At 43.9% G+C, this 24,142-nt stretch overlaps 1 protein-coding gene across 12 annotated transcripts in view; it reads left to right on the forward strand.

Moving 5' to 3' along the window:
* Positions 1-24,142, forward strand: part of LOC121854184 — a 246,229-nt gene that overhangs the window by 30,850 nt on the left and 191,237 nt on the right. For 11 of the 12 annotated variants that reach the window (XR_006086504.1, XR_006086503.1, XM_042348653.1 and 8 more), the window contains exons 6-7: positions 6,542-6,655; positions 8,547-8,639. Coding sequence is in view for 10 of the 12 variants with exons in the window: in XM_042348653.1 (XP_042204587.1) it covers positions 6,542-6,655; positions 8,547-8,639 (207 nt within the window). In the remaining 2 variants the exon portion in view is untranslated. The remainder of the gene's footprint in view (positions 1-6,541; positions 6,656-8,546; positions 8,640-24,142) is intronic. The other variant, XM_042348657.1, reaches the window with a different exon arrangement.

Raw genomic sequence — 24,142 nt, forward strand, 5'->3', positions numbered from 1 at the left:
GGTGGTGGACTGTGTGGTGGTAGAGTGTGGTAGACGAAACTTACCCCTGTACAGTATTTGTTTTGGCATCGTCCATTTTAGCCACATATGACCTAGCGATGAAGACCACCCCCATACCCATGTAGCTTTAACAACTAAAATAATCGTATAACAACAACAGCAACAACAATAATAATAACAATAACAATAATCAGAATACCACCACCAACAACAACAATAACAATAATAATAACAATAATACCACCACCAACAACAACAATAACAACAATAACAACAATACTACTACTAATAACAATAATAACAGCAATAATACTAATAATAACAATAATAATAATAATATTTGGATGGTATGATGTTTGGTATCGTCAGAGAGGCAGAGAGGAAGTGGGCTGTGTAGGACTGAAAATTTTGAGATTATGTACTGTCGTATTTGTTTATCTATGTTCCCCCCCAAAATGTATCTATAAATCGGTTTCTTTAAAATGTCAGATATAATTTAGGTGTGAGTGTATATCATATTACAGGCACTGGGAGTCGACAGTGTATACAGCATACCTTGTAGATGATGCTGTGAATATCGATAATGTGTGTGTGGAGGGGTCGTGTGGGAGGGGAGGGAGGACCTGTCACCTTCACCGTCGCCGTCACCACACTACCAACACCTCCCGAAGTACACTATAAGACCACAGTGTATGGAGGCTAATTAGAATTATTAAGACTAATAGTTGTATATCGATCCTGAAAACTTAATGTGAACAGTTTAGTTATGAGGTCATGTTTGTGATGGTGTCTCATTGGTGTTTGAAAATAGCTGGTAACTGTCCTCCAGCCACGCCATGCACACTAAAGACCAGGTAATTACTTCAAAGACTTCATGATTACGTAAATTAGTTAAGTTCTTAAGAAAACCGCCATAATTAGGTTTAATTTCGAATACTGAAAATACGATAGATTTTCACCAAGCGACGATTAGAGCTAAGAATTAGTAAACAAACACAAATGAATGACCAACAGTGTGTGTAAACAAAACCTCTTAAGGTCAATTACTCGAGAGGTTGTTTGTTGTTGTTCTTCCGTCGAGGAGGTAATGAGAAGGCCACCAGCTTGACGCCCCAGCTTTCATCTCCAACAAAGAAGCTGATTGTTGGGTGGGGGGGGGGGGATCTAGAGTCCTCTGGTGGCGGCATTTGTACTAAGCTGAAACGTCATCACTCATGAGCGATCTGAAGAGAAGGCTTTAGGTGTACACGTCATCCTTAAGCCATCACAGTGTCTGACTGGGTCCTGGCTGTGCTCCCTGTTCACACCCACACTACACCCACACCACACCACACCCACACCACACCCACACTTACCCAGCACTGAAACTCATATCCTAATGTTCATAATCAACAAAGTTAGGGCTTAAGAACTCCCACACCAATCCAGCAACACCACGTAAATTAAATGTCATGTTCAGAATATTTTGAAGGTAGAAATATTTACTTAAGATGAGAAAATAATTAAGTTACAGACGTAGACAAAGTAACTTACTGTACATGAACTTCAAGCAGACTCCCCCAAATAGAATGGACAACACAAGGTAGAGCTGATGTTGTTGTAGTTGTTGTTATTTCAGTGAGTTAGATATGACTCGTGTTCAGTTGATGTTCCTCTTCTTGGTCAGGTGTCTAATTGTACCAGCATTGTTTATTTCCTGTTTGAGGCGGTAGAAACCCTCGTATGGGCTGAAGACGATTTGAGATGTTGTCTTTTATGGGCGCTGTGAGAGGGTGTGGCGTGTTGTGAGAGATAGTGGTGTGTTATGAGAGGTTGTGGTGTGTTATGAGAGGTTGTGGCGTGTTGTGAGAGGGTGTGGCGTGTTGTGAGAGATAGTGGTGTGTTATGAGAGGTTGTAATAGGGTATTGTTAAATTATGTATTGTGTTGAGCAGCTTACGTTATTTACGCAATGGATTAGACTTATTACAAAATTCAATTAGTTGACACAGCATACAGTGCCCTGACCACCACGCAAGATATCATATTTGAAGACAGCATACGTGTCAGGAGGCAAGAGCAGGCAGCCCTGAGGTGATATAAATGTCAGGCCCAAGATAGAGGTGCAGTAAGGAGAGTGAGGGAGTGGAGGAAGGAAGGGGGAGAAAGAGAAAGGAAGGGAGGAGGGAAGGAGGGGGGAGACCTGGGTGAGGAAGGATGGGGGGAGAGGAGGGGAGGGAGGAAGGGGGAGAGTGAGAAAGGAAGGGGGAGGGAGGGGTGGGGGAGACTGGGTGAGGAATGATGGGGGGAGAGGAGGGAGGGAGGAAGGAGGGGGAGAGGAGAAAAGAAGGGGGAGGGAGGGAGACTGGGTGAGAAGGATGGGGGGAGAGGAGGAAGGAGGCGAAGGGGGGGGAGAGTGAGAAAGGAAGGGGGAGGGAGGGAAGGAGGGGGAGACTGGGTGAGGAATGATGGGGGAGAGTGAGGGAGGGAAGGAAGGGGGTGAGGGAGAAGAGTGGGGAAGGAAGAGAGGAGGAATTTGTAAGTGTTGGCTCAGGTGGCACAGGGTTGATTGGCTCGTCAATAGCCCCCATAAGCTGTCTAGCGTAATTTTTGTCATACATATTCATAAAAAAGATTCATTGTATGTATGTATGAGATGAATAATGGTGGTATACGTGATGCACTTTAGACACAGGTGGCCTTGGGAGGTGTAGAGTGTAGCTTGATACCCGAGACTTGATGACTGTGACCTCTGATGGTGTCGACCTGTTTACTCCGCCTCCCATCACCCTAACTCGTCCTTGTTTGTGTCCCCTCACGCCTCCCATCACCCTACCCCTTCCCTACGTCCCCTCACCCTACCCCTTCCCTACGTCCCCTCACCCTACCCCTTCCCTGTCCACCCTCACCCAGTTTCCTCCAAACATTGACAGACAGACAGACACACACGGACAGACAGACAGTAAAATCCTCATACAAGTTACATTGAATAATAATGTACATATTGCAGGTTGACACACAAGGTAAACAGTGAGTCGATTCAACCTAACCTAACCAACCAAAACACCCTAGTCAGTCAGTCCTCCTGTATGGGTTAAATCCTGAATCAATTGTCGTTTAATTTACACGAGAATCATTGACAACGCTATTGCCAATATTTTATATAATTTATTGTTCTTTAGTATTTTTTTTATATATTTTTTCTTATTTTTATTTTCTTATTTTTTTCCTTAAGAAGCTTAGACCGATGAATCTCTCTCTCCAATTTCCTGCGTTTCTGGGCGTCAGTTTTATTCTTCATAATAACAAATCCCGTATTTTGTAAATAGGTTTTCCTTTATAGAGTTTTTTTTTATCATATTCTTTTTATTAATTGTATATTTTTTCACCATAATTATCACCAAGTATTAGGTTAAAGTTAAGAAAACTTGCTATGTATGCTTACGTTTCAATACTGTTGTTACCAGGGGTAAGTTATGTAATCCTGGGTGGTGTTGGTTTTGGCCGTAAGCTATCTTCCTCTTTTCTTCATCTTATTTTTTAAGTATTTCTGTATAATATTCAGGGCTTGAAAAGTTATAATAAGTTTGTAAAAAAACTGTCATGTGGAACAGAATTGTACAATAACCCTGGTCTTTGGTTAGAGAGAAATACGAAGATAATGATGATGGTAGTGTAGTATGATGCTTAGTAAACCAAAATATACCAGTCACTACAAGCGGGTTTCTAGTTAGTGCCACAAGTGCCACATATAGATGATTGCGCCGAGCGCTCATGAAGCAAGTCGCTAGGCGGGGTAGTGGTGGTGTCCCCAGCTCTCCGGACAGATGCAGGCCTACCACCCAAACAATTACTGTGGTGCTGATGTTTGTATCACACACCAGTTATACTCAAACACTGTAAATAAATGCTAAAAGTTTTTGCTTATTTTCTTCACGGGGAGATATTATAAAGCATCTTGTGTTTAGTTATTTGTATATTACATTTTGTCATATCCAACCCGTGTTATCCTATGTTCCTAAAACATTGGACTTGATTGACTGACACACTCTAAACATTACAGTAGCTGAGTATGTCAATAGATACGTCGTGATGAAAATGTTCTCAGGAAATGCTTTTAGCATGAGTTGTTGATATTGTGTAGTGCGTGGAAGACACACAAACATACAGTACAATCGTCAGCATACGAGGTAGAGGCTGCCTGCTGGTGTAATCTCCGGCAAGAGTTCCCCCCCCCCTCCCATGACGGATACTGACCACTCTTCATTGTGTCATGGGGACGCTGTCACTCGTGGGGGGAGGTGTGGGTGAGTGCCGGTTGCTGAGACTGGCTGCAGGGGTGTGATGTGGGAGTCACTTGACGTTATTAATTGTAGGTGAATGTTGGTGGCTTACAAGATGGCGTGCGTCCAAGTGAGGGTGGCTGAGGCGCAGTTGTGTGTCTGTCACGACTCACGTAGAGCAGCACGCTGTCTCTCCTTTTACCCCGCCACACCCTGCCTTCCCCGCCACACCTTGCCTTCCCCGCCACACCTTGCCTGCCTTCCCCGCCACACCTTGCCTTCCCCGCCACACCTTGCCTTCTCCGCAACACTATAGTTTAACGCCTTACACTACTCATCACCTCACTCCCTCACACCTCACCCAGCCTCCTTACCATCTCACCTCACTCCCTCACAGCCCTCATCAACACAGGTATCAAGGTAACTCAACATATTAGTCGTCATCTTGTGTGTTATATGCTTTGGTAATACTATAGTATGCGGTCTACTGGGATATTTACCCTGTAGTACCGGTATACGGTCTACCGGGCTGGAGCTGGTCTTTCGAAGTATTTACACTAGCGTACATTAACCTAACCAAGCTGTTCTTTTTCCGCCTGATAGTTAGTGAATGTCTTAAATACCTGGATACTGTTCTTATTATGTTAAACCTCTTTACGCAAATAAAAATTAACTCATGACGGAGAGATATTGGACGTGTATGATGATAGAGTAGAATTGAGTCATATATATATATATATACTTGGTCACTGCGCTCGTGGGAGCAGTGTGGGGGGGTAATGGCGTCGTGTTCGGTTATGGTGTAGTGAAGGGTTATCATATAATAACCGGCCCTCAGGTAGATTGACAGATTCACCTGAGGTCAAGGCAGGTTTAGATCACTTCTGTTAATTTTCATGTGTCTGATAACAAGAATTTTTCAAACAGATGTATATTTATTTCATCACTCTGATTCAATGAAGTTAGTCGCGTTTTTAACTATTTACGGGATGCAGCACTCAGGCTGTAGACTCATTGATCCTCAGCCTCTTGATAATATTTTCCAACATTCAGTTAAGACCGTGAGTGTGTGAAGTCAGAAGCTTATTACGCTTCTTACGGAGACAGTGTTGACGCTCCTCATCCACTAGTTAAAGAATCTCCACCCAGCTTATTTCACCAGAAGATTAACCAGACTAACGCTAAATTAACCTAACTTCATCTCCCCAAATAGTATTAGGGTGGTTAATCATTAGGTGAAATAAACTGGGGTGGAGATTTTTCATGTGATCTGTGGAAACTGTTGATGAAAATGATACTTACTGGGATGTGGTTCGTTTAGTAATTACGTCAACCAAAAATGGAAAACACGATATAAAAAACTCCACATGGTAATAAAAATAATACTTCCATATTATAATAGAAGTAGATTTTGTTGAATGAATCAGATAACAACTGAATATATAAGAGTTGCCCCGGTAAGACAATCTGGAATCTCCGTTCTCTTACACTTAAGTTTCGCTTACATTTTCTGTAAGTTATGCTGCGATAACTTACTTAAATACAAGGATCCTGCCCCACACACACATTCAATTAGTATTATTACCTTTTAATATCTCTCGTAATATTTGAAAATGACAGACATTAATATTTTGGTAGTCAGCGACACGATGTTGGTTACCTTATCTTATTTACCTAATGACGAGGGTAGGAGGCCAGTGGCTTGTGTAGGATCCCACCATTTTGAAGCCCAGTCCTGTTGTTGTTTCACAGCCTGGATTGGTAAACCGTTCCTACGAAGATAAAACCACCCTAACAAAAACAAACCTAAACAAGTTCATGTAGGATTTCTTTTTTTTGTGTTAGAACGATAATTCACGTGGTACATAATTTTGTATTCACTGCCATCTGCTACAGGAAACTCTAATATTCAGTTAATTTAAACATTATTGATAACTCTTGGAATACCAATAAAACGTTGTACTTAATGATTGTTGGTGAAATATTTATACTGGTCTGTTTCATTTGTTCTCACCTTCCTCAAACGATAACACAAGACCTTTTCTATACAAGTAAGGAATTTGTTGACGCGTTTAGTGAAGAAGAGCAGGACCATTATCATAGAGAACTGTACGTTTATCTTCAGCCTTTATCGAGGTGTTCAGTTACCTTACACTGGATCTCATTGGAAAATCCTCTGTTATGTGTCGTAAATAAACGTCTTGTGTGTGTAGAAATCTGTAGAGTAGTATTATTAGACAGTGAAGCTGATGTGTGTGTGCTCTTCTCCTTCTTCATCAGACCCTTCAGGAGACAGAGCGTAAGCGTGCCAGTGAGCTCCGGAGACTGCACGAGGAGCACGAAGCTGCCATCGCTAAGATACATAGAGGCAACAAGTCCGAGGCAGCGCGACTGGTGAGTGTGTTAAATTATTGAGAGTCAAGTTTGATTTAGCATTAGAGGAGTTATTCAGGGTGGTATAGGGACCAAAAAGACCTTGGTAATGGCGTGGGGAACTATATCATATTAGGCCTTTGGAGTCTACCCAGGTGAACTTCCAGGTAGACAAGAAACCAATTACTATCACAGTAAAAACCTCCTCCAGGAACATGTAAGAACTGATAATGATATTCGTCATTGACTTCATAGGAGGAGGGGGGGGATCCGGTGATACCATAGTCATCAAGTTTCCTAGACTCTCACGATGTACCAACTCTCACGCCTTGAAAAAAAAATTAAGGTCAACTTTCTCAGGGAGCTTCTTGTCACAACGTACAGCGGCTCAGTGGCTCTCGTCTCAGTGGCTCTCGTCAAGAAGCTGAAGAACTTTTATACTGTTAGTTGTTACAGTTTTGGTCTATGAATTGAAACTTCGGGTAACTGTGTGGAAAGTTCTCGCTCTCTCACACACGTCAGTATTAATTGTGTGAGACTATCCAGCAGAGAGAAATGATGGGGTGGATATTAAGTTTTAGAGCCAGCAGACCCGTCGGGCATGTCAGGGCATAAAAAACCTGCCCCGTCTTGCTGTGTCACTACTGTCCCGGGCGGGCAGTTGGGCAGCGATACTGTCAATCTCTGTCTCCTCCACACAAATTAACTTCATTTAATTTTATAATGTCAGAAACTGTGGTGCAAATTCAGGTTCAGATATCAAAACCAATTCAGATTAAGGAGACGAAGTCGTTTTCACCTCGAGTTAAATGAATGTTGTGTTAAGCAGCTCCTGGTCCCACCAGCCCAAGACCTCACTAATATCACTACAGATCACAACTAACATTTTACCTTTCACGTCAGTCTCACTTGATATTGTAGAAATTATTGAACGAAATCTAACGTATTTAGAATATATTTATTAATTTTGTGCCGTTTTTCTTTTTCAATTATTTTTCTACTTGACTCAGAGTGGACAGAATCAAGAGTAAATACGCCCATTCTCCCTTCATTTATTGTCAAGGATCCATTTTTACTGCTGCTATGTTAGTTTCCACAACGAGGCTTCAGATCTGTCCCTTCATAACCAGACTCACGCGTCAGCAGTTTGTCCTTCCCTAGAAACCACTCGACAACACAATGCTCTGCCCTCATTCATACTCACTGCAGTTTCCTTGGTGTCCGTCCATCCCCTTCCGTTCCCTTGGTCTTCCCCTCTATCCTGCCACATACATTCAATATATACAGGGTGTCCATAAATGATTACCCTAAAACAGTGGCTTTAATCAGGGTAATCATATATGGACACCCTGTATTATTTTCCTGGGGTGGCAGTCCATGACCAAGGGTTAAAATGCTCCCTGACACACAGTAAGAGCTTCAACACTGCCCTGGTCTGTGTTGCTATGTTTGAGCTGATGTTTGTGTAAGATGCAATGCCTTGTGTGTGGTGGTTAGGAGGGGAAGAGGGGATGGCAGGAGGGAGAGGAGCAAGAGACAGACAGGCAGGCAGCAGTCGCTCTTCAACACCTCATTACTACCATGAGCTGCTGATACAAATAGATAAATTAATAAAAAAAAAATATGCACATTAAAAAAAATAGCCTCCAACTCTCTCATCTTTCTTCTCACGCTCGTATATATTTGCCGTGACTCTGTGCAATGTCTTGAGGTGCAGAGACACATGAATATAAAAACGAGAAAAAACAGAGTAAACACGAAACAGCTTACTAACAGTGTACATATTTTCACTGAAGTCCCCCCTGCTAACACTGTTCACCGTGCTTAAATCATCCTGTTATTTTTGCCCATGTGTTAGGAGAGAAGTATAGAGGTGGTGTGTGTAAGCTCACCCAAGTGTTTACTTTACCAGCTGGATGAACTTCGGGCCAAGGAGCGGACCATCGGCCAGTTGGAACGGCAGGTCAGCGCACAGTCCGCCAAACTCCGCCTACACGATGAGAAGGTAAGGCTACGAACACCTGTCCTTCGTCAGTAGTACTTCACTCTCTATTCATCTGTTGGTGTCTGGTTGATTGTCTGCAGATGTAACTAATTTTAATGAGACTAATTGATGCTGTCTTAAGTTCGTTCGTAAGTTTAAAACACAGGAAGTACCGTGACTGTGTGTGTAGTGTGTTCAACCAAGGAGTCTTATCAACGGTCATGACTACATACTGAACTATTAGGAGGGAATGTGTTTTTGGCGGGGCTGTTGGCAATTGCAAACAACAACAAAGCTAAAAATTGAGGACTGTTGACAATTACAAACAGCAAAGCTAAAAAACGTAAAATTCAATGTAGGATAAATTAAAAAACTAAAGAATAATAATTCAGTAAATATGTGTGACACTCTTGAACTGAATTACTGTTTTGTTCAGCTTTAACAACTATCTCTTAACGGCTTATTTTGTACAGTGTATTATGTTCCTGAGTACATGCTTCCTAAATAATATGAAATAATGTCGGTGAAAAGGATTTAAACGGTCTATCTTGTTTTGTTAAGTTTGTATTTTACCTGAAAATTACACACACTTCATTCACTCACTCTATTGCTGGGTGACTCTTCCTCGACCTCACCTCCCAGACACACAAGCAGTTTCTTTGTCCCTCAGAAGAAAGAGAAACTCAGAGTTGAATTTGAGTTATTTAAAACAATATCGAGAGACTTATTAAACCACAGGATTCAATATTACTTTTCATTTAATGTCAACTATTATGTTTTATCGTTTGTGGTGAAATTCTACAAACTTGAGTATTTAAGTGAGCGATTCACTGCTTGTAGCTGGTTAATATTATATAAATAATAAATGGAGGAGTCAAACTTTTACTGTTTTTACTCTCGGCTAAGAAACTTGATGATTTGATTTACTATATTCAGCACAAAGCTGTATTAGTTTATAACCCGCTATTGTGTATAGTCACGTGTGCTGCATGAAGCCCTACACATCTCCTTAGAATAGAGTCAACACAGGTTTCACTGATCGCCTCGAGTGAGTTTAAAGTCGATTGAACTTATTTGTGAACTTCAATATTGTAATGCAGTGAAATGCCCACCCTGGCTGCTTCACCCATCAACCAACGAGTCAATCACCACACAGATCATCCCACCGCTGCCACCCTTTTATACCTTATATGTCACTGCTATAGCGTGTCAGAACATCACCCCTTATGCTGCAATGTAAGGTTCAAAATATAAGAAATGTTATGTAGTGTAAGACAGCATGAGAGAACATGCATATTTACACACCTATCCGAACCTAACCTAACCAACTACTGCCACATATCACGGAAGGACATTATTTAGGTTTCTCATTGCGGAAGTCTGGTGGGAGGAAGGAGGGAGATACTGTAATGTGATTGCTGCTGGTAATGTTGTTATTAACCCCCGTGGACTTGTGTAGTAGAGGTCACGCGTGTTATGTATGGGAGTGTTGAGTTGTGTTTTTCTTATTCTGTTATGTTGTGTGGTGTTCTTTTGTGTTTCTTTGACGTTATGTGGTGTTCTTTTGTGTTCTTTGACGTTAATGTGGTGTTCTCTAGTGTTCTGTGGCATGGTGGGGGTGCTAGTTTTTGTTATGGTGATCTATCATGTTATGTTTTGGATGTTCATTTCTAGGATGTAGAATTCTGCAGTACTGTTCTGAAGTGTTGTTCTATGGTGTTGTGTTCTATGGTGCTGTATTCTATGGTGTTGTGTTCCATGGTGCTGTGTTCTATGGTGCTGTGTTCTATGGTGTTGTGTTCTATGGTGCTGTGTTGCGTCTGCATTGTGATGTTCTTTTCTCAGATGGAGGTTCTAGAAAGTTGTGCTCTGTTGTGTGATGTGCTATAGTGTGGTGAGGTGTGGGAGGGAGGGAGGGAGGGAGGGTGTAGTATAGTGTGGCAGGGGAGGGAGGTAGGGTCTAGTGTAGTGTGGCAGGGGAGGAGGTGTAGTATACTGTGGCAGGGGAGGGAGGTAGGGTCTAGTGTGGTGTGGCAGGGGGGAGGGTGTGTATAGTGTAGGTGGTCTAGTGTAGTGGCAGGGGAAGGAGGTCTAGGTGTGGCAGGGGGGAGGGTGTAGTATAGTGTGGCAGGTGGGGTCAGTGTAGTGTGGCAGGGGGAGGGTGTAGTATAGTGTGGCAGAGTGTGGCAGGGGGGGAGTGTGGCAGGAAGAGCACATCACCTGCGGCACCTCACAGCGTCTCCACCCAGGAATTTAGAAAGCCGCGATGATACAACTCAACCAAATTTTTTTTCTCTCCCTGGTGAGTATAAAAAGAGAATACGATACTATTACGTGAATTGTGTGTCTGGTTAGGTTGGGTTGGGTTAGGTTAGGTTGGGTTGGGTTAGGTTGGGTTGGGTTAGGTTAGGTTAGATTAGATTGTGTTAAGTTTTCTTTTTGCTGGTCAGGTTAAAAAAGTCGGGGAAGGCAGCCTTTCCCTCTGTCCGTTCCCAGACCAGAGCGGTATACTGTATCAGGTGACCTACAGACATATATCTGATGGTATTGTTTACTTAACCCAACCCAACCTAACCTAACCTGACCTAACCTAACCTAACCTAACCTAACCTTACCTTACCTTTCAGCAACCTGTTTCTCATTAAAAACGAAAATAATAATGCTTCTTGTCCCGCATGTCTACATTGCTCTAGTTAAGATGGACGAGCATTAACACACAAACAATTTACCTTCACTCTTGCTAAATCATCTTGCAATCCATTACCTAATTTTCAACTCCCGGAATAAATAAAAAATTAAATGCTTCCTGGAGTGAACAAACTAACACTCGGAAGATAAACAATGGCTCAGAGAAGATGATATCCTGACGATGTTTGAAAGTAACCAGTGGCGTAATATTTATCATTTGAAGAGTTTAGATTTGGCTTAGGATATTCCACTGCTTCTTAGGTTAGGTTTAGGTTGGCTTGGGTTGGGTTCAGGTTGGGTTAGGTTCCCTTTAGTGAAGTACCACACTACCTCACCTGGTTACCTTAATGAATTTCTCAACACCTGAAGTAATTAACGGCAGGTGGGTGTTTGGAGTCATGATAGAAGTGTGATGGTGGAGGGAGGAGGATCCTGGGGTGGTTGGGGGGTGGGTGGTCGTGGTTTTGGGAAGGTGGTGTGGTGGAGGGGCGTGGTGCTGGGGAAGGTTGATGGTTAGGGTAGATTAAGTTAGGTTAGATTAGATTAGTTTTGCAGGTTAGATTTCCAAAGTGTACAAAACAAAACGCAAACATTAACATTTTGTCGTGAATCCCGGAGAGTGCAGGACGCAGGTTAGCTAGGAAGGCCTACAAGAACCCAGCCAGTGTTTGGTAATGCGATCGAGGTGTCACGTGTCGCAGGATCTAACGCGTGTAGCTTGGTTGTAATCGTGTTAGTAGCATAACGTGTTGTGTTTTCTGAGTGCACCTGAAAATGAGACACCCCAGCTTATTTCACCTGAAGATTAGACACCCCAGCTTATTTTACCTGAAGATTAGACACCCCAGCTTATTTCACCTGAAGATTAGACACACACAGCTTATTTCACCTGAAGATTAACCATCCTAATGCTTCCTGGGGGGTTTGGTTAGGTTAGGTCAGGTCAGGTCTTACTGTCTACAGCTACGTCTCTTACTGTCTACGGCCACGCCTCTTACTGTCTACCGCTGCGTCAAATGGACCCCAATCTTAATAGTTATGTGGATCCAGGAATATTAAAACTGAGGGGGGCCACTTAACAGACAGCCCTCGCAGTGGTGTCGTGATGGACCGCCTTACCTGTACACCTACACCGTTATGTGTTTGTTTAGCTACTGATCTATCCTTATAATACTCTCCTGTACACACACGATATTGTTATATTACTGTAGTTTGGGTCCAGTTCAGAATATTCCTCATTTTATATTATTTAACCGTGTGAGGAGGAGGAGGAGGACAGGTACTAACCCCTTGAACTTATAGCTTTAACCATAACATAAACCCCAGCAGTAGTGTTTCTTCTACTATAACCCGTATTTACGCTCTCCTTCCTGACCCGTTTTTAGCACAGTGGTGAGGCAGGACTCGGGTCTCCTTCCTTCCCACCCTCCAGCACCTCCTCCCTCCTTCCATCCCTCCTCCAACCCCCCCTCCAACCCCCCCTCTCATATACACATCTTCGGCTGCTTGTTCCTCTATCCTCTCCTGCCACACACACACACACTCTCTCTCTCTCTCTCTCTCTCTCTCTCTCTCTCTCTCTCTCTTGGGAGCAATAAAAAACTTTCCTATTCGACCATTTATCGCGGCCATAATGTAATAAAACCTGCGTCTGAGGCCGCCACCACCATCTGTCCACCTGAACTAAGTAAAGTTGCATTAGCTAGTCATTCCCTGGAAGAAAACGGGCCGAGTTTTCTTGCGGGCGGGCTGGAGGGCGGGCGAGGGTACTTTCGAGGCTGGGAATTCTGTCGGGCGACTTTTCCTCGGCGCCCGCCACGCGAGAAGGACGTCAAGGTTCCGCGTGGGAGTGTAGGAATCCTGGATATTTTTGGTGTCACAGGTAGCTCTGTCCTCGCCCCTGGTACGGTGGTCTGCTGTGGCACGACGTTTAGTTCGATGACTGGATGTTATGGGCAGTGTTTGAGAGTTGTTTATACTAACCAGGAGTGATGCAGAGGATATAAGAAAAACAAATTGAATGGATGGATCAATAATGTGTCTTGCAATAACTAATAGTGATTCTTTCAACTGTTTATAAGACAATCGTTAAAACATATGTTGTATTTTATGAGAAAAGATGAAACAAACAAACAAACCCAAAAGAATTGCGAATAAGTGTAAAAAAGATAATTAAGAAGTCGTGGCATTGTGGTGTTGTGGTAGAGGCAGTGAGTTGTGTTAGTGGTACAACCTAACACTGTTCGAACCCCGCTCTCTGTTCACTTCCTCTCAGTATTTGACTGTATTAATAACTGGAAGACAGTGTATTAAGTGTAATGTTACTACAGAATAACGAATAATGGTGCAAGCATTACTGGTGATAGGTGAGGTGATACTCATGGTGAAGGTAATGTGTTAATGTAGAGTAACAATGAGTACAGTCACACCGCTACCTACTGAGAGGTCACTCATACCTCGGGTGGTACTACGCGGGCCAGGGAGCCTTCCGAGGACCCAGCAACAAGACGCAACAGCCATACCTGCCGCCCACCACACTGCTACAACACCACCTGTGAAACATAATCCTCAGCAGCATCACGACTTGACGCTCATACCCAGCCCACAACAACATCACCACCGTCAACAACACGCAGTCACATCAACAAGGACGGGAAAACCAAGGACTCCAAGCGTGTTAGTTCAGTATCCTATGATGGTGAAAAGGACAAGGCCCTTAGTAGGTAGCCCTCACCACCAGGACAACAACACCGGAGCTCAACACCCCGGCACCAGCACACACCTGACCAAGTCTTCCACCCTCAGGAGAGTTAAGGTCGGGTGCTTGTTGCTCTCAGTTGGGTTAGGTTGGGTTAGTGATGAGCTGAATACACAATATTATCTTTCACCAACTAAACGATTTCATCTACCCTGTGACTTGGGTTATATAGTTGGATCAAAAAGTCATACGAATTTTTGAGATATGTTGAGAACAGGACCTAAATTGGTTCTTGTGTAAGGTTTTAGGAATTATAGTGAATATGATGATTCGGGTTCACCGCATATTTCACCTGATGAATAAACACCCGTTAACCTAACCCCTCCAGGTTGCGTTAGTGTGTTTAATCATAAGGTGAAATAAACTGAGGTCCTTAATTTACCATCACGTCCATATAAACTTACTCATGCTGTAGTGATAAGTCAAATCTGGCCTCGTAAACCTCTCAACTTAACATTCAAGCTGTACATATATCTTACTATTGGTGTGACTCGTTCTGCGTACCTACCTGGCCTGGTTTAGTGAGGAAAGGAGGGTCTGGAATCATACATGTGTTGGCAGTGACGACGTCTTCTGCTTGAGTTCATTATTCATGACACGCGATGATTCAGTGTTACAGCTGGTCAGAGTTGTCCGCCACGCCACACATGATAAGAGTGTAGTCGTCTCCTCTTGGCTGCCTCTATGGAACACCCCGCGTCATGGTCCTGCTTGAGGTCTACCTGTTTGCTTGTGTGTGAGCCAACTTGTGCTTTTGTTTGAGTGTGTGAATGTGAGCCAACTTGTGCTTTTGTTTGAGTGTGTGAATGTGAGCCAACTTGTGCTTTTGTTTGAGTGTGTGAATGTGAGCCAACTTGTGCTTTTGTTTGAGTGTGTGAATGTGAGCCAACTTGTGCTTTTGTTTGAGTGCATGTGTACCTTTGATTATGTATGTATATATTTGGCTTGTGTGTACATACCAAAGTTAAGTATGATCTTACTTAACCTCGGAGAGAAAAGAGCGGGAAACGAAAGACAACAATGAGTGCTACCCTAACCTAACCTAATTCCTCTACAGAAAGATTGAGTGATATACAAAATAAATCCGATAGTAATACCCCCTACCTGGCACCCTCCTCACCACCAGGGTACTCCGACTACCAAGACCGGTTTGATACCCCGAGCTATAGTCTGCCTAGTGCCCAACCCACACTAATTATGACGTTTTTATATGCTGGGGAAATATTTAATAATACCGTAAGAGGAATGAATGGAAGTGCCGTTAATAAACAGGTAATAACAATGGTATTTAATTAATAGTGAATATTTTTGGCGTTCTGGATTTCCTCTCCTTTTCCAGATCTTTTATTCTGAGTTTTATATTTCGTTCTGTCTGTCTGTCTGTCTGTCTCACTGCACTAGCATGAACTCTTGACTCACACCCCGGACACACTCACCTCTACTTGGTAATGGCTGCTTGTTTTTGGTTTCCTCCCATTGTGCAGGACTGTGTGTCGCCTCACGTAAGTATGACATAATGGTTATGGTAGGTTAGGTTTAGGTTAGGTTAGGTTTAGGTTAGGTTATGTTAGGTGTTACACTACCCTTAAGGATAATGAACCAGCCGTTCTATATATCCGTCTCTCTCTCTCTCTCTCTCTCTCTCTCGTGGAGGTAGGGAGGTCAAGAGGTACAGTAACCTCAGAGAAGAGGAAGGAGGTAATACTCAGACGATTGTGTATTATTATGTAAGTTTTATACGAGGGAAATACGTGTGTGTGTGTGTGTGTGTGTGTGTGTGAAGGTGACTACTGCACTGTCAGTCTAGTCTCTGGGAACTGTGTCACCGTCTTACCTGTGTAAATACTGGAAGCAAGATATGTTACACCTTACACCACCACCACCACCACAACTATCACCACTACCACCACCACTACCATCACCACTACCACTACTATCACCACTACCACCACCACTATCACCACCACTACTATCACCACCACACCCACCACCACCACCACCTACTATCACCACCTGGTGTGTCGTGTCTGTCTTTGTGTGTGTGTGTGTGTGTGACTCAGGTTTATGAACAATGGTGGTGGGAAGAAGGTAGAAGAGGGGGGGGTGGAGTCAGCGGAGGGAGACTAGTGAGTGAGGAATGGAGTGGTTTGGTTGGGATTAGAGTTGAGTTAGTTGTTGCGGGAGTGCACGGTGACTTACAGACTTATTATGGTCTTATTACAAGGAGGTGGAAGAGGAAGGGGGAGGGGGTGAGGAGAGGAGGGAGGGTGGGGAGGGAGGGGAGCGTGACCACTGACCCAGGTAGCGTGGTGGGAGGGACAGGTCTGGTCTGGGGAGAAAAGAGTGCCTGTTGGCAGTCTTGGGGAAACCTCCCGAAGCCCGCCGGAACAAGCAAGCCGCCCCAGGGAAACCCTCCCCCCCTCCATACCTCCCCCTCCTTACCCCAGCCCATCACCCTCTGCCTCCCCACCCCCAACTCATCACCCCCCTCCCCTCCTTCTTGCTTCCCCACTCATCTCTCTGCCCCACTCTCACTCGTTACACTAGTAGGAAGGTGCTTGTCTTGAATTCCTATCTGGGTGACCACACACACACATACACACACACACCTTGACAGACAGACACATCCAAATTGCTCCTCGCATCACCGTTCTAACTTCTCAGCATCCCAGACAGACAGGCAGACAGACAGACAGACGCCACCATAATCGCCAGTAGAGTGCGTGGCGTGGTTACAAAGCCTCACCTAATCCTGTTTCTAGATCACTGTTGCGTGGACGGTGCTTCTCTGCCCCATACTGATACACGGTGTCGCTGTGTGGTGGTAAGCTGTATTTTTTTAAGAGAATACAAAAGAATACGGATTAGCACTTTCTGTCTGTCTGTCTCTGTCTGGGATGCTGAAAAGTTAGATCGGTGATGCGGGGAGCAATTTGGATGTGTCTGTCTGTCAAGGTGTGTGTGTGTGTGTGTGTGTGTGTGAACTCCGACAGAAAGCGATAATAATTAAGTTACGATATAGGTTAGGTTAGGTTAGGTTAGGTTAGACCTCTTTACAGGGAATGGTCAACTCTTTATCCAATTAGCTTTAAGGTAAACTGAAGGTGTTCGTGTCATCCAATCACCACCAAGGTTCACTACACAGGTTCACTATACAGGTTCACCATCAAGGTTCACTACACAGGTTCACTATACAGGTTCACCATCAAGGTTCACTACACAGGTTCACTATACAGGTTCACCATCAAGGTTCACTACACAGGTTCACTATACAGGTTCACTATACAGGTTCACTATACGGTTTAACACTGCCATAGGACCCATTGGCAGCTTAGTGACAGGGCTACAACGATCAATATTTACCTAGCGTTCCTTACCACACACACACTACAAAATCCTTAGTTAACTTGTATGTTCAATCTGTTTCTTCTGCTATTTGTACTGATAACTTTTGTTCTTTCAATAAACCTTTGATTATTTGTTGCTGTTCTTCTTCTTCTTTTTCATCTTTTTCTTCTTCTTTTTTTCATCTTTTTTTTTTTTCTTCTTCCTAGTTCTTCTTCTTTTCTTCTTGTTCTTCTTCTTCTTCTTTTTCATCTTTTTTCTTCTTTTTCTTCTTGTTCTTCTTCTTTTTCATCTTTTTCTTCTTCTAGTTCTTCTTCTTTTTCTTGTTGTTGTTGTTGTTGTTGTTGTTCTTCTTTTTCATCTTTTTCTTCTTTTTCTTCTTGTTCTTCTTGTTCTTGTTCTTCTCATTAAAAACACACCTCATTTGGTCTTCATCATCTGATCATTGTAAAAGAATTAATACCGTGATAATTATCTTCAGGAAGTATTATGTAAAGTTAAAATTATTTCTTTATGAGTGGTGTTACCTGGTCTCTACACCTGTACTTCACCTTAATGTGTGGTGGTAAAGCCTCTCTCTCTGTCTGCATGGAGGAGCCAGTGTAGGTGTTGTCTGGTGAGCTGTGTGACCTTGTACTGTACCGTGCCAACCCATGTACCCTGTGGCCTGGTGTACCATTGTGGCCTACTGTACCACCGAGTACCATTATCACCTCTGGCGTAATGGTCCACAAAGGTTCTCATTAGACGGCGGGGGATGATGGAGATGGTATGGGGCGGCGGGGGCGAGGGGGATTATCGTGGTATGGGGCGGCGGGGCAGGGGCGGGGCAGGTGGGGTAAAGGTATGTGTGCCCGGGGCCGTGGTAATGTGGTACAACACCTTTACCGGGTTGTGGGAGGGAGTGGGGGGGTAGGGGGCTCGCACAGTTCCCCTGGATCTGCCCTCAAGCATCTGTAATTACCTGGTGAAGGCGTCCCACTGACACCTCTCAGGGGAAGGTCCTGGCTGCTACCATCTCTCCCTAGGGTTGAGAAACGTGTTATTCTGTTCTAAGTTATTGATTGTCTGTCTGTGTGTTTGAAAGACACATTGAATCTAGGTTCTCATTGGTTGAATATACATTGAATCTAGGTTCTCATTGGTTGAATATACATTGAATCTAGGTTCTCATTGGTTGAATATACATTGAATCTAGGTTCTCATTGGTTGAATATACATTGAATCTAGGTTCTCATTGGTTGAATATACATTGAATCTAGGTTCTCATTGGTTGAATATACCTACTGTTTATTGTTTATGTACCTGTCGTATCAATGTGAACCTGTTTGGCTATTTTCTGTATACCCATCTATGTTATCCGTTCTGTTAGAGATTTCCAACTCGACTTCCGGCAGCGAGCTCCTATAGTAAATAACCGGCATGGCGGACGTACGACACTAATCACGACCTTGACCTTCTGGTACGTGAGTGACCCCGTGACACTACACATGCCACACATCACGTACAGAAGCATAACATTACCTTAATTAAGAGATACAGTAATGGTCGTTTTGTGGTAGGACGGATACACTGAAGGTTGAGGTCACAGTCACTCACCAGAAACAATATTCCGTCCACTTATCACCAGTAACCACAGTAGATCGATGGACAGTAAATAAAATCGTAAGAGAAACCTACTTTGAAATAGGATCGATGTGGTTCATGGTATTGTCAACAGTGTTAGTTCACTAGTTAGGAGAGGTTGATACAGTCGATCATTATTATTTTACTACGTGAGTAAAACGACCCGGTAACACCATCGTTCAGAAGACTGCCAGAACTTCAAAATGACCACCAACATATAAGAGTTATTCCAGGAGGTATTTTATTACTACATATGTTGTGTATATTTGTTTGCTGTCAAGTGGTGGGGCAGCGAACAGACCAACATACAGTATGACGATGTACTGGAGAATAATTCAAAGCATTTCGTCCAGCGTTTCAGATTGGCGGGGGGGGCGGTTGGTGGCTCCGTAAACAATAGGACGGAAGATATGCGTGATGGGGGGTGAGGACGTCTTAACGTGAAACATTCTTCACGTGATCACCGTCTCCGTGACGTTGTGGCGAACAGGTTTGGGCGGTGTGGCAGAGGCAGACAGGCTGGGCGGTGTGCTGGCGGTGGCAGGGCAGACAGGCTGGGCGGTGGCGTGGCAGAGGCAGGCAGCATCTCTCAGAAGGTCAGCTGCGCCGTGGTCAGTGGACACTCACGATGGCGGGTGCTGGAGGGTCACTGACCGTCGCTGAGCCGCTCACTGAATGGGGCGAGAGAGGAGGAGGAGGAGGAGGAAGGAGGAAGGCAGGAGGAGGATGACGAGGAGGAAGGTGAGGAGGAGGAGGAGAAAGGCGAGGAGGAGGAGGAGGAGGAAGGAGGAAGGCGGGAGGAGGATGACGAGGAGGAGAAGGTGAGGAGGAGGAGGAGAAAGGCGAGGAGAAGGAAGGCAAGGAGTAGGGGAAGAAGGATGCTGTGGAGGGGTGGTTCTGGGAGAGGGAGGAGGGGTGCTGAAGCAGAATCTAGGGAAAGAGATGATATGCTTGGGGAATCTAAGAGGAAGAGAAGGAAGAGGAGAGTTGGGGAGAGATCTGGAGAGTAAGAGGGTAGGGAGGGGAAGGGGGATTAGTTGGTCAGGGAGGAATGGGAAGAGCAATATTAGCCTGGCATCCGGAGGAGAGAGAGAGAGAGAGAGAGGGGGAGGGAAGAGAGGGGGGGAGAAGGAGGGGAGGGGAGGGGAGGTAGAGAAAGTGGCAAATAATATATTATTAAACTGTGTGTCTCACCTGTTGCATCTATTGGCTTGTCTTACCTGTCTCGTGAGGTATTTGGAGGTCAGGTGAGGTATTTCTATCTCTGTCTATCTGTCTGTCTGTCGGTCGGTCGGTCGGTCGGTCGGTCTAGGCAATAAATTTCTCTAAGTCAAAAGTTTTAATTAGTGAAAGTAAATCACAACCCGGAGCTAATGTAACATAATACCGGTAAAATCACAACCCGGAACTAATCTAAAACCTAACCGGTACTGTTATATTTAAAAGTCGTGTCTCAGAATAAAAATAACACATCCGTTTTAACATATCACAAAATATTATAAACATTGTATCATCGTGTAATTTTTAGAAACTAATTAGAAACTAATAATTAACATCGTGTCAGGTTAATTTGATATCACGGATTAATTTTAACATGATAGCCTAAATATTATAGTAAGTAGCACACACACACACACACACACACACACACACACGGGGAGAAGCTGTAAGGAGGCAGGGAATATATGGGTCAGCAGGCCTCCTAGATGTTGTGGCTAGGAGACATTAGTACCCACCGCTAGCCCTCGCTCACCACACACACACACACACACATCATTGGGTATTTTTTTGCGGGGTCATAAAGAATTTGCCGTGGAAGTACACCCGTAATTGATGTACTGTAATGGCTATAATGACCTGAAATACTGGTTACTTTATGATGGGAAGCGTGTTATTTGTGCTGTAATGGATTGTTGGGGTGGGTGAGTAAAACTGCTGTATTCATAGGTTAGGTTAGATTAGGTTAAGTTAGGTTAGGTTAGGTTAGGGTATTGGCATTCCTCCTGTAGATACTGTAGCTTGACAACAAATATCTTATTGTAGTATGAATATTGAAAATAAATTATCATACTGAATAATAAATTGTATGATTTTAGTATGAACTGTATACGAATGTGTGTGGAGTAGGGAAGTGGTGAGGGAGTGGGGGGGGTTGGAGGAGTGGGTGGGGTGGTGAGTGGGGTGGGAGTTGGAGGAGGGGTGTGGGTGAGTTGGAGTGGGTGGGGTGGGAGTTGGAGGGAGGGGTGTGGGTGAGTTGGAGGAGTGGGTGGGGTGGGAGTTGGAGGGAGGGTGTGGGTGAGTTGGAGGAGTGGGTGGGGTGGTGAGTGGGGTGGGAGTTGGAGGGAGGGGTGTGGGTATTGATAAAGGTAGAGTGAGCAGGTACGATGGCCAGGTATATATGAGACAGGTAGAGGCAGGTAGGGGAAGAACCTTTATTTTCACGGTCATGGCTACAACACTACACTGGTGGACCTCTTCTGTTTTGTCATTATTGGAAGAACTTTATATAATTATCCCAATACCTTATTTTAATGATTTATTTTCCATACAGGATTATTTTGATTGTAAAGTGTTAATTAAAGTAAAACATGCCAAAGGTGTAGGTATAATTCTTGTGTACAGTGCAGGGTGTACAGTGCAGGGTGTATGGTCAGCAACACCGCCGACTGACCGTACAGTCACCCAAAAAAGTCCTGTCGCGAACCACGATTCAGACCCTTGAACCCGAAGCAGTAGACACTGATACATTATTCTGTCCATAAATGCTTCGGATTCAAGAGTCTGAATCTCGGGGTTCATGGTTCGCGACAGGACTTTTTTTTGGGTGACTGTACCTTTTGTTGTGGCTTACTGTGGGGGTTATGTTATGACTCTCTCTCTCTCTCTCTCTCTCTCTCTCTCTCTCTCTCTCTCTTTTCTATTGTGTTGTCGACGAAAGAACAAACTGTTTTATCATATGTACGAGGATCTAAATGAATACAGTTATTGACCTAGCGCGCGCGCACACACACAGGAACGTACGCGTCTGTGCATATTTACAAACGTATAGTACCCTTTTGCATACCTACGCGCGCGCACACACACACACACACACACACACACACGTACACTTCCTGCTGTAGGTGTTGTGAATATAATGAACCACTGGCGCCATGTAGTACGATGTTGGCAACCTAAAGTAATGATGTGTGTGTGTGTGTGTTTGTGTGTGTGTGTGTGTGTGGCAAAAACCCAATAAAATTTTAATTACAGGTTTTCAACACGTTTAGTCATTTTACTTCTCACGGAGGTCAGGTGACACACACACACACACACGAGAAAGTGTGAAGATTGATGGAATATTAAAGAAAAACTCGTGATGGGTTGAGGTGTAGGGTTCATTAACACTGGTGGAGAGAGAGTTAAGATGGCTGCTAGCTGTGGGAGGGGGGAGGGAGGAAGAGGAGAGGAGGAGAGGGGGGAGGAAGAGGAGAGGGGGGAGGGAGGAAGAGGAGAGGGGGGAGGGAGGAAAGAAGGGGTTGAGGAAGGGGGACTTAGGATGGTGGAGAGGAAGGAAGGGAGGGAAGAACATAAGAATGGAGGAAACTGCAGCGGGCCTATTGACCCATACTGGGCAGTCCCGTTTACATCCAACCCCTATTGCCCATATAAGCATCCAACCTATGTTTGAAGCTATTCAGCGTATTCAAGTTAATGATGATATTTGGTAACTTGTTCCATTCATCCACTACTCTGTTTCCAAACCAGTGTTTACCTATTTCACGCCTAAATCTAAATTTGTCTAGTTTAAAACCATTGTTACGAGTTCGCTCCTGGTTGGATAGTTTGAGTACCTTTGTAATGTCCCCTTTGTTTAGCCCTGCCTTCCACTTATACACCTCTATCAGGTCGCCTCTCGCTCTACGTCTCTCGAGGGAGTGCAAATTAAGATGCTTTAACCTGTCTCTATACGCAAGGTTCCTAATGCCCGGGATTAGTCTTGTCATTCTCCTCTGAATTCTTTCCAATGATTCTATATCCATTCTGTGATACGGTGACCAGAACTGAACTGCGTAATCCAGGTGTGGTCTCACAAGAGCAAGATACAGTTTTAGGATGACCTCACTAGTCTTGTAACTAACACTCCTTTGTATGAACCCAAGTACTTTATTAGCCTTGTTACGAGCAAAAACACATTGTTTACTTGGCTTAAGGTTCCTACTTATCATTACTCCTAAATCTCTCTCGCAGTCGGATTTCTCTATGGCATCGTTGTTCATCTGTTATCTGGTTTCCCTGTTTACATCTCCTATACTGAGTACTTTATATTTGTAGAAGGGGAGGGGAGGGAGGGAAGAAGACGAAGAGAGGAATAGATACAGGGGGAGAGGAAGGGAAGGATGGGATGGGTAGTAAAGGAGTTTAATTTTCCTCATTTCTTTAAGTTAAACATTACTGATGATCGTAAATGGAAGGTGACAATCTTAGAGGGTAGGGGAGGATGAGGTAGGGGGTGTAGGGGAGGATGAGGTAGGGGGTGTTGTGGGAGGGTGGGTAGGGGGGGCGTTGGGGGAGGTTGAGGTAGGGGGGTGTAGGGGGAGGATGAGGTAGGGGGGGCGTTGGGTGAGGTTGGGGGAGGGTGAGGCGATATTTTTGTTGTTCTTTTTTATGCGACAATTTAAGGTGTTTTGTATAAAGGAGGAACCAATGTACTGTAGGTCATCGTATGTAAGCCTAGCCTAACCTAACGACGTCTTCAGTAAACAAAACAAAGATTATTTCACAGTATATGAACGTGTTTCCGTCAAGGTAGATTATTATTATTATTATTATTATTATTATTATTATTATTATTATTATTATTATTATTATTATTATTATTATTATTATTATTATTATTGTTGTTGTCTTTTGCTGCTGCTGTTGTTGTTATTTTATGTTGTTGTTCTTGTTATTAATATAATTACCTGGCTGAGGGAGTAAACCGTCACGTTGTCACGTTCAATATTATAATTGGTGGTTAGTGCGCCCCCCCCCCCTCCTCTTGGGTGTTGGCCCGCGGCTCATGTGTCCCCTGGGCCGTGTGACGCAGGTGTTAGCGTGATGGGTGCCACCTCCCCCTCAGTGA

This window comes from Homarus americanus, unplaced genomic scaffold (genome assembly GCF_018991925.1).
Source record: "Homarus americanus isolate GMGI-L3 unplaced genomic scaffold, GMGI_Hamer_2.0 scaffold46577, whole genome shotgun sequence".
NCBI lineage: Eukaryota > Metazoa > Arthropoda > Malacostraca > Decapoda > Nephropidae > Homarus > Homarus americanus.